The sequence below is a fragment of the Tupaia chinensis genome, unplaced genomic scaffold (genome assembly GCF_000334495.1).
Source record: "Tupaia chinensis unplaced genomic scaffold, TupChi_1.0 Scaffold000187_1, whole genome shotgun sequence".
Lineage (NCBI taxonomy): Eukaryota > Metazoa > Chordata > Mammalia > Scandentia > Tupaiidae > Tupaia > Tupaia belangeri.
This window is the reverse complement of record NW_006159662.1, coordinates 4,627,707-4,641,955: the sequence shown is the minus strand read 5'-3', so window position 1 is coordinate 4,641,955 and position 14,249 is coordinate 4,627,707. Positions and strand designations below refer to the sequence as shown.

Sequence of the window (14,249 nt, the reverse complement as noted above, 5' to 3'; positions counted from 1 at the left end):
ACTCCACTCTTCTCCTGGGACTTTGAGCACACCCGCCTGGTGTGAGTTTCAAGATGCCAGGTACTGGGACCAGCAGTTAGTGTAATGGCTATGTTGCTGGACTCCCATGTAGTCAACCACGTTTGTGTTCTGGACCCGGTGGTTTAAAACTCACGCAGGGTGCGTGTGCATGTGTGCCCAAGATCCTGAGAGAACAGAGGAGAAGGGATTGTAGCGTGCCCATCCCCCCTGAGGGGTGATTTCTTGTTTTCTGTCTCTTTGTCTGTCTGGCAAGCGCATGCGCCCTATGTACCATACTCAAATCTCAGTCGTTCATGTGACCAACTGAGTCCAGTGCCTTAACCACTATGCCACCTGCTGGCCCCGTTTCTAATTTTCAAAGTTAAGAACAAAGCAACAACCTTGGACACTGTACCAATAAGGTTTTTAACAGCTTTCTTCCCCTTTGACCCCTACAGAACACTTCCACCCCTACGTGCACACTACTGATAAATTGTATTTTTTCCTAATTATTCTTTATTTTGCTGTGCAGAAATTTTGAAACTTAGATAAATAGTAATTTTAAGGCTGAGTGTAGCTGCACCAATCTGTGGTCCCAGCTACTTGAGAGGCTGAGGTAGGAGTGAACAGAGTGAAACAATGCCTTTTTTTCTTGAGATACAGATGTCTCCAGGAGGGATGGCCACACCACAATCCCTTCTCTGTTCTCCTGGGATACTGGGCATGCACACACACCTGTGTGCTGTGTTTAAAGTCAGTGGGTCTGGGACTTGAACCATGGTCAGTTATGTGGGAGTCCAGGGACATAACTGCTATGTCACCTGCTGGCCCAAAACAATGTCTTAAAAATAAGAGGCCACTCACTTTCAGGGTAGCCATGGTGGCTATGCTACTACAAACCAGGTACAACTATGCTACTGAAATCACACCAGAAGGAAAAAGGATTACTACATTACGATAGATCAGATTTTGCTAAATGGAAATAATATTTAAAAAGTAGTTCCTGGAGAAGGACCTGAAGTATGAATGGATATTGATGACTTATGATAGATTCTGTTTTGTCCTACAATGGCAACAAAATAGAAAAAAAAATTTTTTTTTTAACCTTTTAATATTTAGATCCTTTAAAGCTGTTCCCCTTAAAGGGAAATGCTTTGACGATGTATGCCCATTTCTGTAACTTAATCATTATTATTTTGGAAAAAGAAAAGGTTTTTTTTTTTTTGAGAGGTTTTTTGCTATAGGGCGTGTGCGCTCGCCAGACAGAGACAAAGAGACAGCGAGAAATCTCCCCCCAGAGGGGATGACCACGATGCAATCCCTTCTCTTCCATTCTCCTCTCGGGATCTTGGGTGCACACGCACACGCGCCCAGAGTGTTTTAAGCCACCGGGTCCAGATGCGAACCACAGTCAACTACATGGGAGTCCAGTGACATAGTCATTTCGCTAATTGCTAGTCCCAAGAAAAGTTTTTTGAAGGTTAATGTATTTTCTTTTGGGCTAAAAATAAATATTTGTTGTGGGGAACCAGCAGTTAGTGTAATGGCTATGTCGCTGGACTCCCACGTAGTCGACCGCGGTTCGTGTCCCGGACCTGGGCTTAAAACTCACGCCGGGAGCGTGTGCGTGTGTGCCCAAGATCCCGAGAGGAGAATGGAGGAGAAGGGATTGCGGCGTGACCATCCCCCGGGGTGATTTCTCGCTTTCTGTCTCTGTGTCTCTGTCTGGCGAGCGCACGCGCCCTACAGTGAAAATCTCTCCAAATAAATAAATAAATAAATAAATAAATATTTGTTGTGTAGAGTAGAGGTAAGAAAAGCGTGTTAAGTGTCTTATTGCTACAGTCGAAATATTTAACAACCCGAGCGGTAACCTCAGAGAATGTTTAAAGGTTTAAATACAGAAAATGAAACAAGATGAGACAAAACACTAGTTGGCACAGAATAGTAGTTCCCCCTTATTCGCGATTTTTTTTTTATTTTATTATTTTTTTAAGAGGCTATTGGGCATGGCCACGCTGCAATCCCTTCTCCTCCATTCCTCTCTTGGGATTTTTAGTACGCATGTACACATGCCCAGAGTGTTTCAGGCCACCAGGTCCAGTACTCAAACACCAGCCCCCATGTGGGAGTCCAGAGCTTTAACCACTACGCCACCTGCTGGCACCATTCACCAAATGGATGGTTTCTGCCAAATCACTCACTGCATGAGAACTCTGCCATAAACGTGACCACCACCAACTACCCTGATCTACCTGACACTTACCAGTAGCCCCCCTTTATCCGTGGTTTATCTCCCGCAGTTTCGCTTTCCATGATTCGTTATCTGCAGTTCTATCTTTTAAGAAAGTGAGCAAGAATCACCACATTCACATATCCTTTGTTACAGCATAATATAATTGTTCTACTTTATTCTTGTTAATCTTATTGTGCCTAATTTAAAAACTAAACTTTATTATACGTATGTATATATAGGAAAACACACACACACAATCTGCAGTTCCAGGCATCCACTGGAGGCTTGGAAAAATCCCTTGTAGATAAGAGAGTCGCCTATAAACTACAAAAAAAGGGGAACTTTTTTGTTCACTTTTTGCATCCTCAGCGCCTACCTTAGTTCCTGGCATAGAATATCTCACAAAAGTTAGGTATTACTTGTCTCCTGTCGTTTGCTAAGTTTTCTCATGGTCTGTAAAGAGACGCACTTGGAAAGAAATGCGGAAGGATTTAACAACCGCCTCACTTCCTACCTGTTTGAGTCCCACCTCTATGGTTGGTACGCGACCACTCTATGCTATGGAGGACTCAGAGAGGTCAGCCAGTTATCAGGCCGCGTTCTATGCACGTGGTCAGAAGTTTGACTTTCTATTGGTTAAGAGTAGCAAACCCGCCCACTCACTTCCGGCCTCATCCTTTAAGTAAACGTCCTGCGAAAGTCTCGGTCTTTCCGCGGCGACTACAGCGCTCTATAGGTGAGGTATATTAGGCAGTGAGGCCGTATTGGTTGGGTTGACCCCGGGGTCTGGGGCGGGTGCGGGGAACCCAGCCAGTCGGCGGTGATGACCTCCCAAATGAAAGCACGTGTTAGACTGCTGATGCGGGTGATGCGAACTGAAGTCTGAGCCGAGTGTACCTGCGGCCGGGAAGGGATGGGCGGGTGGACGCACACCCTCTCACCCACCGCTGCTGTTCTTGCAGATCCCGCTTGGCTGAAGACGTCTGATCTCTGCCAGAAGTGTGTCCTCGCCCCTAACCCCTACGCCTTCTCACCCCCAATAAAATGGTTTGACTTTATATCGCTGGTGTTGATGTGTCATGGGTGACGCGCTGCCTTTGAGCCCCCGCCGCGCCTGCGCGTGGCGCCGGGGGCCAGGCTGCAGCGCCAGAGCACATGCTTGTGCATAACTGGGGCCGTCTGTCCCTAACGCGGGCGGTCCTTTTAAACGCAAGCTACATGGTGTTGTCCAGGGCTGGCACCTGCCTGCTAGGCTGGGCCAGGAATTTTGCGGTTTCTTAAGGCCAAGACTCTTAGCCTGAAATGCCCTAGTGGTACAACAGGTCGCTGCAGGTTCTACTGCGCAGCAAGTGGCCCAGCGTCCGGGTACATGTTTCCACGCTGTGGGGGTTGCATAATGTGTCCTTTTGGAGTCGGTGAGCGATGTGCATGCCGTATGCAGGTTGAAGAGGTTACCCTTGAGAGACTTTCCGGCTATGTACTTGACAGGACTGGGCCAGAGTCTGGAGTAGCATGAAACTAAAATGTCATGCTTCGTAGTTACCATTACTAGCCATGCAGATAAGCATGCGACTAAAGCTTTAGGCAAATTTACCTGTATCCCAGTTAGCCTAAGCTGTTCACTGTTAACAAGGGTAGCTGTGAAGATGGATTCCTATTTTGCTGGTACAGCATAGGCATGTAACACAGCTGGTAAAAGGTCTTTAACCTGGGCTCACATGACACAAGTTCCAGGTTCTCACATGGTGACAGGGCTGAAGGGCAAGGATGCATCGGGTGGGGAGGGCCTGCTCAGGCATTTGGCGATTAAATGGCCTCCAGCTCTGAAGATAGTGGAGCCTGCACTCTTCTACAAGGGCGGGCTGAAAAGGGCTTGCATCCTTATCCCTGCTCCCGGTTGATACCCGGCTATCGCCAGAATGTGACCCAACTGGCTCTTTTTCTGTTGCTGTTGACAGGATTGAGTAGAAATAAGATGCTTATCTAGTATTTGACATGAAGATATTTATTTTGTGAAACAATGCAAGCGATTGTAAATCCCCACATACTATTTGATTAAGTGCAACAGGGTACAGTCGTGTAACCTCTACACAGTAGTGCATCTAGTCCTTTGCCTTTAGTTATTGCACAAAAATGATAAAGACCAGTGAACAAGACATGCGGACTCTTGACAGGCAGATAGGCCTCCACGAGAAATTAGAACAGTACACCGACTGGAATGGTCAAATAACTTAGTCAAATGTTTTAATGGTGCAAGTAAAATAATCAAGGTTCAAATAATTGTTCAATATATTAATTTCTTTTAAAGTCATGTTCAAGCAAGGTACTATTTAAAAAAACACTATTAGCTTCGTCCACAGATGTAAGTTATCAAAAGTTACCCAAGGTAATTTTGACATTGAATACAGCTTTCAACAATAAAAAATTGTTAAGTTTTACTTCTTGAAGCAAATTATACAATTAGAGAAAGGGCCCCCAAAGTTGTAAACTAAACATTCTGACACAAATGCACAAAATTAAGTTGGCAACATTAAAGAAAGGTCACAAGTTACTTTCAAGATATGATGTAGTGTTTGATGTAGAGCAAACTTTTTGTCTTGGCTTGCAACAATTAGCAGTACTCCATTTTGGCCGCCAGAAGACGAATCTGCCCACAAAACTCCCAAGCCAATTATTAACAAAGCATTTAGATTCCTGTATAAAACTTCCTGGAACACACAGGAAACGCCAGTTGGAGAGACTGGCTCTGGCTCTCTGGCCCCGCCCTGTCTATGTGAGAGGGGCAGTCCAGTCCTGCAGGTTTAACATTCTCACATGTGCTTGGGATAGTTAGAAACCAGGTGATTGTACGTCGTTGGGAAAAGGCTTGGGATGGTTTGATCTCGTGGCTTAGCCTAGTGTTCTCACTAGTTCACAGAAGTCCCACTGTCCCCACCTCAGCTGACTGTGTGTGTGTATATGGCTACTTGCTTCCAAAATGCACAATATGAGAAAAGGAAAGTATGTCTATGCCTGTCTTTACCACCAATGAAATGGCTCACAAAATCTCACTCCCTGCCCTCCACACACACTACCACAGGGGCACTGACTGAGTGTGGAGAGATGCAATTATGCATTAAAAGTACAGAAATGGAAACATGTTCTGTTGTGCACCGGATGCCTGAGGAAAAGCTTTGGAGTTGAAGAGGCAAGGGGCAGCCTTCCAGTTGTGCAGCTTTGCTCTGAATGTGCTCGCTTGCTGCCACAAAAACTGGTTGGCTTTAAAAAGCCACGGTGTGAGTCACCTGTAACTTCCGGATCCACCATGATAATTCTAGGCTCCTTTGCCAAGTCAAAACTTTGCAGCAGACAATCCAAACACCTTCGCTGGATGTAGGGAACACCTCACAGTGGAATGGGCACCAGCAGGCAGAGGGCAGAAGCAGTCCTTGAAGAAACAGTAGCTGTGGCACAAGTGAGCCAGTGCGACAACACACGTGGCAGCCAAGAACCTTGGGCTAGACCTCACAGTCCTGGGAGTGTGTCAGACCTTCATCACAGCTGATCAGCAGCCTCCCCAAGTGGGTCTTTCAGGAGGCAGGAAGTGGAGCGAGGGTCCATGGCTGAGTGCATTAGAGGGATATAAACATCATCCATGTTTGGCATGACAAAAACTTTCTGTAGGAAGATATTAAAGAACAGCCATGTGGGAAGAATGCTTTGTCAGGCTGTCACCCTATTTTGTTCTGATAATTTTAGGTTTTAAACAAGCTTTTAAAAATACATATGAAAACTTTTCCTACACATTCCAAACTAATTCCTCCACCATATTTTAAATTAGAAAGGGGGGAGGAATCACACCATTGCAGGAATATAAGAATAGCCTAGAAAATCACCTCAGAGGCAGAAGCCTTTGATTTAATGTACTAAAATTATTCATGAATTGATAAATATTCAACATTATTATTATTATTTTTGAGAGGTTTTTGCTATAGGGCGTGTGTGCTTGCCAGACAGACAGAGACATAGAGACAGAAAGCGAGAAATCACCCCCTAGAGGGGATGGTCACGCCGCAATCCCTTCTCCATTCTCCTCTTGGGATCTTGGGCATGCACGCACACGCGCCCAGCATGAGTTTTAAGCCACCGGGTCCGGGACGCGAACCATGGTCTACTACATGGGAGTCCAGCGACATAGCCATTATGCTAACAGCTGGTTACCAATATTCAACATTATTTTAGGAAAATTGGCTTAAGTTATAATATTTCCAATTTCCTATGACCAGAACATATATTCCAAATGAATTATCCTTTTAAATCCTAGCAATGAGATGTAAGCTTTCTTTTTTTTCAAACAAGAACCACACAAAGCTGTATATGATGCACTCAACATTCAGTAATACTCTCTTATAAAAAACATTGAGGGCCAACAGGTGGTGAGGGGGTTAAGACCCTGGATCCCACATGGTTAACTGTGTGGTTCGAATCCTGGACCTGGTGGCTTGAAAATCATGCCAGGCATGTGTTCATGCATTCCCCAAATCCTGAGAGCAGAATGGAGAAGGGATTGCAGCATGGCCATCTCCCCGGGGAATGCTTTCTTACTTTCTGTCTTTCTCTGGTGAGCATACGTGCCCTATAGCATATTTAAAAATTTAAAAAAACAAAAACCCTGCCGAGGGTGCCTCCTCTCTCTCTCGCTATAAGAAAGAAATAGACAAAAAAAAAGTCTGGCCCTGTTTGATCACATGGGTACTTTGCTCAGCTGAGGTCCACAGCTGTCATCGGATTGTCAAATGAGGATCCTGACCCAGAGTTGAGAGCCTCTGTTCTCCCAGAGCTTTTCTCTTCGGTGTGGAACACGAGATAACACTACAAGTTTACCTGAAACTCTTGCTCCAGTTTCTTCTCTATCCAGTCTGTCACATGAACTAAAGTCACTTCTCTCTCTCCAAGTTTTGGCCGAGCTTTCAGCTCCACATATGGTGGTTTCCGGAAACCATACCTTTTTAAGAAAACACGTAATAACCACATTTAGAAGCAAAGAAAGGAAGCAGACCAGCACTGACAGCAAACATCCCTCATTTACATGGGGCTCTGTTGCTACTTAAAATGTTCTCTTTTTCGGAAAATCCTCTAAAAAGAATTGAACACAGCGAGTATGAATTGTCAGCTCCTGGTGTTTCCTGGACGGAGTTAGGGCTGCAATGGATTTGAGGACAGTTCTGACAAACTAGGAGAGCCAGGAAACCCCACTGGAAAAGTCCATGAGCTGGGCCTGATTTCTGGTTTCCCTAAAATGACAATGACATTTAAAAATTTCTTTTTCTTTTTTGATCACCAGAGGGCATGTGTGCTCATGAAAGAGAGAGAAAGCACTCCTTGTCCCCATGGAACGTGAGGGGCATTCATTTCTTCATTTCTCCATCCAATCAGGATTTGGGGTACATGCACCCAATATGTTTTTCAAGCCACCAGGGGCAGGATTTGAACAATGGTTGGTTTTGTGAGATCCAGCTCCCTTAACCACTACGCTACATGGCCAATTCCCCCCCCCCCTTTTTTTAATTTAAAATTTTTTATTGCCAGAGGGTATATGTGTTTGCTAGAGAAAGAGAGACAGCAAGCACCTGCTAACGGGTATGGTCATGCCACACTCCTTTTCCCTCATTTTTCCATTCTTTCAGAATTTGAAGGCACACATATGTGCCTGGCATGGTTTTCAAGCTCTTAGGCTGAGACTTAAGTTATGGTCAGCCATGTGAGAACTGACCCCTGGCACAGGGTTTAACTGCTGCACTATGGGGTTGGCTCCTTATTTCTTACTTTTTTAAAAAGGTAGTATAGGTATGTTATACAAATCAAAACATATAAGCATATAGGGCCAACCGGTGGCATGGTGTTAAGGCAGCTGGATTCCACATGGCCAACTGCAAGGTTCAAGTCCTGGACTTGGCTAGGTACTTGTGCACGTGTGCCCAACATCCCAAAGAACGAAGGACAAGGGGTTGTGCATGGTCATCCCCGCTGGGAGGTGCTCTCTCTCTTTCTCCAGCAAGCACACATGCCCTATAGCAAATTAACAACAACAAACAAGTGAATAAAACAAAGCGAAAGATACTGCCTCTTTCTGAATATCACCCCCAAGAGAGGACCACTACGAGAAGCAGGGTCAGTTTTGCCCGCTCTGCTACGTACTTGTAGATATGCAATGTTCTATGGCTGGCTGCCTCACCCTGCACTCCGCACGATGCTTTTTATGGCTTCCCAGCAGGGCACATTGGTACTCAGACATTAGTGAAGTGTCTGGACAAGACACTGTGTGCTCTCAAACTATGCAAAAACTTGAATCTGTCAAGAGCCAAATTTTTCAGAGAGAGAGATTTTTGCTGTAGGGTGTGTGCGCTTGCCAGAGATGGAGAGAAAGAAAGCAAGAGATCACCCCCTGGGGGGATGGCCACACTGCAATCTCTTGTCTTCCATTCTCCTCTTGGGATTTTGGGCACACGTGCACATGCACCTGGCTAGAGTTTTAAGCCACCAGGTCTGGGACTCAAACCGTGGTTGACTACATGGGAGTCCAGTGATGGAACCATTACACCAACTGCTGGTCCCTGTGAGCCAATACTTTTAGAAATACAACTAAAATGTCAAATTGCAAGGTCCAGATGGCAGCACAGTGGTAACACAACACTCTGTAAGGCTAACCTATATGCGAAGGTGCTGGGTTTGCAATCAGAAGCCTTCCTTAATATACTCTGTGTGTGTGTGTGCATGTGTGTGTTCGTGTGTGTGTGTGTGTGTGTGTGTGTGTGTGTGCACATACCCTGACCTGATCTTAAGTGGCTGGGGGTGGATCATGGCATGAAAAACCCTGTTGGGTATAGCTGTCTCTCTCTCTCTCATGGAAAAAATAAATAAACTTGAAAAACAGACAAACTGCTATAGATGTTTAATACCCCTATTGACACTTCACAGGTCAGTAACATTAGTTCAGCACTTGAGAATACAAGGTAGAACTATTGTAGAGGTCTTTATTTTCTCCCGTGTAGAAAAATCTGGCAGTAAGGGGAAGACTGGTTATAATCAACTCTCCCTCTCTTTCTCTCTTTCTTTCTTTCTTCCTTTCTTTCTTGCTTTTAAAGATTTTTGCATAGGGGGACCAGCAGTTAGTGTAATGGCTATGTCGCTGGACTCCCACATAGTCGTCCATGGTTTGGGTCCCGACCCAGTGGCTTAAACTCATGCCGGGCGCGTGTGCATGCGTGCCCAAGATCCCGAGAGGAGAATGGAGGAGAAGGGATTGCGGCGTGGCCATCCCCCCTGGGGGGTGATTTCTCGCTTTCTATTTCTCTGTCTCTCTCTCTCTGTCTGGCGAGCGCATGCGCCCTGTAGCAAAAACCACTTAAAAAAAGGAAACAAAAAGATTTTTGCATAGGGCATGTATGGAAAGAGGGAAAGTTAGTAATCATCCCCAGTGGGGATGTTCATGCCATAATCCCTTCTCCTTTATTCTTGGCACTTGAGGCATGCACTTATACATGCCCAGTGTAATTTCCAAGCTACTGGGTCCAGGACTCAAACCATGGTCAGTCATGTAGGAATCCAGTACCTTAACCACCATACTCACTGGCCCCACCTCTTACTAATAAAAAAATTATTTGGGGGACCAGCAGTTGGCATAATGGCTATGTCACCAGACTCCCATGTGGTTGTCTGTGGTTCAAGTCCCGGACCTGGTGGCTTAAACTGATGCTGGCGCATGTGTGTGCATGCTCAAGATCCCGAAAGAAGAATGGAGGCGAAGGAATTGTGGTGTGGCCATTCCCCCGGGGGGTTACTTCTCGTTTTCTGTCTCTCTGTCTCTCTCTGTCTTTCTGGCAAGCGCATGCACCCTATAGCCAAAACCTCTCCCCAAAAAAATATATATTTTGAGTTTTGAAAGATTGCAGAGTAAGATATTAACAGTAGTTACTTCTGGATGATGCAGTTATAAGCTTTTAATTTTTTTTTTTTTTTACCATAGGGCGCGTGCGCTCGCCAGAAAGACAGAAAGAGACAGAGAGACAGAAAGCGAGAAATCACCCCCCAGGGGGGATGGTCACACCGCAATCCCTTCTCCTCCATTCTCCTCTCGGGATCTTGGGCACGCACGTACACGCGCCCGGCTTGAGTTCTAAGCCACCAGGTCTGGGACACAAACCGCGGTCGACTACGTGGGAGTCCAGCGACACAGCCATTACGCTAACTGCTGGTTCCCGTCTTTTTTCATCTAATTTCTCATTTCTTTTTACAGTGAAAAGATTACTTTTAAAAAATACACTCTAGGATGGGAACCATCTCTGTCTGTCTGGAGAGTGCACGTGCCCTATAGCGAAACAAAAACTCTCAAAAAAAAAAATACACTCTAGGGACCAGCAAATGGTATAATGGTTATGGTGCTGGACTCCCATGTAGTCGACCACAGTTAGAGTCCTGACTGGGCGGTTTAAAACTCAAACCAGTCTAGTCTCGGACCCAGTGGCTTAAAACTCATGCCGGGGGGCTGACAGGTGGCGTGGTGGCTAGGGCCATTGGACTACCACATGATCGACCGCAGTTCGAATCCCGAACCTGGCGGCTTGCTTTCCCACTTTCCCTTTCTCTCTCTCTCTCTCATAAAATTAAAATAAATAGAGAAGTAAATAAATAGTTAAATAAAATAATTACTTGAAAAAAGAATTATTTTTTTTTTTTTAAAAAGAAACTTGTGCTGGACATGTGTGCGTGCGTGCCCAAAATCCCAAGAGGAGAATGGAGAAGGGACTGCGGCATGGTCATCCCCCTGGGGGGTGACTTCTTGCTTTCTGTCTTTCTCTGTCTCTCTGGCGAGTGCACACACCCTATAACAACTCTCCACAGAAAGAAAACTCACACCAGGTGCATGTGCGTGCATGCCCAAAATCCTGAGAAGAGAATGGAGAAGGGATTGTGGAATGGTCATCCCCTCAGGGAGTGATTTCTTGCTTTCTGTCTCTTCAGGGAGCCATACATCCCATAGCAAAAATCTTGCTTAAAAACAAATAAACAAAAAACCTAAAAGGTATCTTTAATTTTTTTTTTCTTTTTTTTTGGAGAGGTTTTTGCTGTAGGGCGCGTGCACTCACCAGCCAGCCAAGAGAGATAGAAAGCGAGAAATCACCCCCCAGGGGAGATGGCCACGCCACAATCCCTTTTCCTCCATTCTCCTCTCGGGATCTTGGGCACGCACAGACACGCGCCCGGCGTGAGTTTTAAGCCACCGGGTCCGGGACACGAATCGCGGTCACCTACATGGGAGTACAGCAACATAGCCAATACGCTAACTGCTGGTCTCTCTTTAAGTTTTACTAGCATCCACCAGCATCCTCATCAAATAGTTAAATCAACTTTAAAATCATTTTCTGGGGTTGGCCCTATGGTCTAGTTGTTAAGGGAGCTATGTCCCATATGGTCAATTGAGTGGTTCAAATCTCAGCCCCAGCAGCTTGGAAAGCACTTCAGGCAGGTGTGTGAGTGTCCCTAAAATTTGGGAAGGATGGAGAAATGGAGAAAAAGGATTGCAGCATGACCATACCCCCTGAGAAGTGTTTTTTCCCTCTCTCTCTGGTGAGCATACATGCTCTCTGGCAATTTAAAAAACCCTTTATGGTTATTCCTACAAACCTTTTTGAGCAGCAAGGATATGTACTAGCAGGTTGGTTTTTAATCTACGACAGAACATAGAGCTCTATTTTTACTGTGAGTGTAATTTATGGTACAATGAAATCTCTTATGCAATCACTGTATACTCAGGCCCATTTCATAGGACTTGGAAATGTTCATCTTAAGCTGAGACACAGATAAGTAAGTGCACATGTTCCTGCCTCTCAGTGTCTAGGTGTAATTCACAGAACATGTGATCCCCTTCTCTAAAGAGTGGACCTCCTCAACCGGATGCTACGAGGATTAACTGGGCCATGTGCTTATGGCCCAGGCCAGGCAGAGAATAAGCACTCTCTCAACTGCTACTACTGGTGGAAGTCAGCTTCCGAGAGGAAGACCAAGAACAGAAACAGTTCATCCCATAAGCTTCATACATCAACCTTAACTTTTCCTACCATGTGAACTATTCACAGAAGAAAGCACAATCGGATTTACACCTAACATTAAGGTCTCGTGAACAGCGCCAGGAAGCACTTCTGCCTGGAAAAGGTACTTTCTGTAAGCTCAAGGATACACAGGCTGAGGTTTCTATGGTCAGGCCATGAGAAGAATCTCTTGCCGTCAGTGAGAGCCCCTCCACATACCAGATTCGGTCAGTCGGGGGTGGCGGAATGTTGACAGCCAAGGTTCCTCTACATTCTTGAACTTCAACAGTTAGCAGCAGGGGTGTATTGGAGACTTCTTCGATCTTCTTTTTGATGAACTCTGTCTCTGTTGCTTTCTGGAAATATTTTGACTTGGTAATTTTATCAACGAACCTCATAATCTTACTTGTTCGATGACCGCCAACGTACCTTCAAAGGAAGAACACGAAAGGGCAGTAGTAACAACTTCACTCTTTGAAAAACAAACCTTCTGGCTCTTCTTTCACCTTCCTTAGGACAGAGTTTCTCAGTCAAGGCTCTATTAACACGGGACTGGACAGCTCTTCGTCGCAAGGGGCAGTCCTGTGAATTGTGAAATGCTCAGCAGCCTCCCTGGTCTTGACCTACTAGATGCCTATGGCCTTTCCTACAGTCATGACAATAAAGAGTGTCGCTGGCCACTGGCAAGTATCCCCTGGGGATCACAGTGCCCTCAGTTGAGAAGTACTCTTTAGAGAATCAGACCGAGCCCAAGACTTGACAGTGGAGAGAGTTGGGCAAAGTCCTTATGCAGAGAAGGCATCTCAGCCTATGCCTCCTTTATACCACTCAGAAACGAAATATAAACCCAGGGTCCTAATAGGGAAATCTCAAAATCTCCATGCAGCAAATTAAAAAACCATGCCACATCAACAGATACTCGAAGCAGTATTAACTGACTGCCTCTCGGTGGTGTCAATGCCAACTCTGAGAGGCAATGATTTTTCAAAGGGCTTGAAACTTTAAAAAAAATGCTATAGCAAATGGAGGCCAGCAAGTGGCAGTGGTTAAGGTGCTGGACCCTCACAAGGCCAACCACAGTTCAAGTCCTGAACCCAGTGGCTTGAAAATCACATCGGGCACATATGCATGTGTGTCCCAAATCTCAAGAATAGAATGGAGGAGAAGAGACTGCAGTGTGGCCATCCCCAATTCTCACTTTCACTTTCTCTGTCTCTTTAGTGAGCACATAGCCTTATGGCGAAAATTAAAATAAAAGAAAATAAAAAGAAGAAAAAAAAAAAAGAAAAAGAAAAAACGGCTATATACAGCTAATAAGGGAACATGCAAAGAAAATCAGCTTCCATATCAGGTCACATCTACCATAAGAATGTGACCTTAAAAAAAAAAGAGTGTTTGTCTTTTTTTTTTTGGAGAGGTTTTCGATATAGGGCGCGTGCACTCGCCAGAGAGACAGAGAGACAGAAAGCAAGAAATCACTCCCCAGGGGTTTGGTCACACCACAATCCCCTCTCCATTCTCCTCTTGGGATGTTGGGCACACACGCACACACGCTCAGCGTGAGTTTAAGCTACCGAGTCTGGGACTTGAACCAAGGTCGACTACATGGGAGTCCAGCGACATAGTCGTTATGCTAAATGCTGGTCCCAAGAGTGTTTGTTTTTAAAAATCCTCCACAAAGGGGTCAACAGATGGCATGGTGGTTAAGGCCCAGAACTCCCACATAGCTGACCTGGGCCCAGCAGCTTGAAACTCACACTGGGCACGTGTGTGTGCATACCTGAAATTCTAGGAGGAGGATGGAGAAGGGGTTGCAGCATGGGTGGCCATCCCCCTGGGGTGACTTCTCACTTTCCCTCTCACTGTCTCTGTCTTTCCGGTTTCTCCCCATGGCAAAAAACCTTAAAAAAAATCCTCCATAGTTCAGAGCATCAGGAATATATAAA

General features: G+C 45.4%; 1 protein-coding gene, 1 long non-coding RNA gene and 2 other non-coding genes across 5 annotated transcripts in view; 3 read left to right on the top strand and 1 right to left on the bottom strand.

Moving 5' to 3' along the window:
- Positions 1-2,902: 2,902 nt before the first annotated feature.
- LOC106734706 (uncharacterized) lies at positions 2,903-3,294 on the top strand. Its single transcript, XR_001370245.1, has 2 exons — positions 2,903-2,972; positions 3,199-3,294. It is a non-coding gene; the product is annotated as an uncharacterized LOC106734706 (long non-coding RNA).
- On the top strand, positions 3,054-3,124 carry LOC114007523 (small nucleolar RNA SNORD104). The gene has a single exon (XR_003549135.1). It is a non-coding gene; the product is annotated as a small nucleolar RNA SNORD104 (small nucleolar RNA).
- A 30-nt stretch (positions 3,295-3,324) lies between the features above and the next one.
- On the top strand, positions 3,325-3,458 carry LOC114007524 (small nucleolar RNA SNORA76). Its single transcript, XR_003549136.1, has one exon. It is a non-coding gene; the product is annotated as a small nucleolar RNA SNORA76 (small nucleolar RNA).
- A 765-nt stretch (positions 3,459-4,223) lies between these two features.
- Positions 4,224-14,249, bottom strand: part of TEX2 (testis expressed 2) — a 102,611-nt gene continuing 92,585 nt past the window's right edge. For both annotated transcript variants that reach the window (XM_006146789.3, XM_006146790.3), the window contains exons 10-12: positions 12,523-12,732; positions 7,100-7,220; positions 4,224-5,893 (exon numbers count right to left, since the gene is read on the bottom strand). In XM_006146789.3, coding sequence (XP_006146851.1) covers positions 5,771-5,893; positions 7,100-7,220; positions 12,523-12,732 — 454 coding nt within the window. In that variant the 3' untranslated portion in view covers positions 4,224-5,770. The remainder of the gene's footprint in view (positions 5,894-7,099; positions 7,221-12,522; positions 12,733-14,249) is intronic.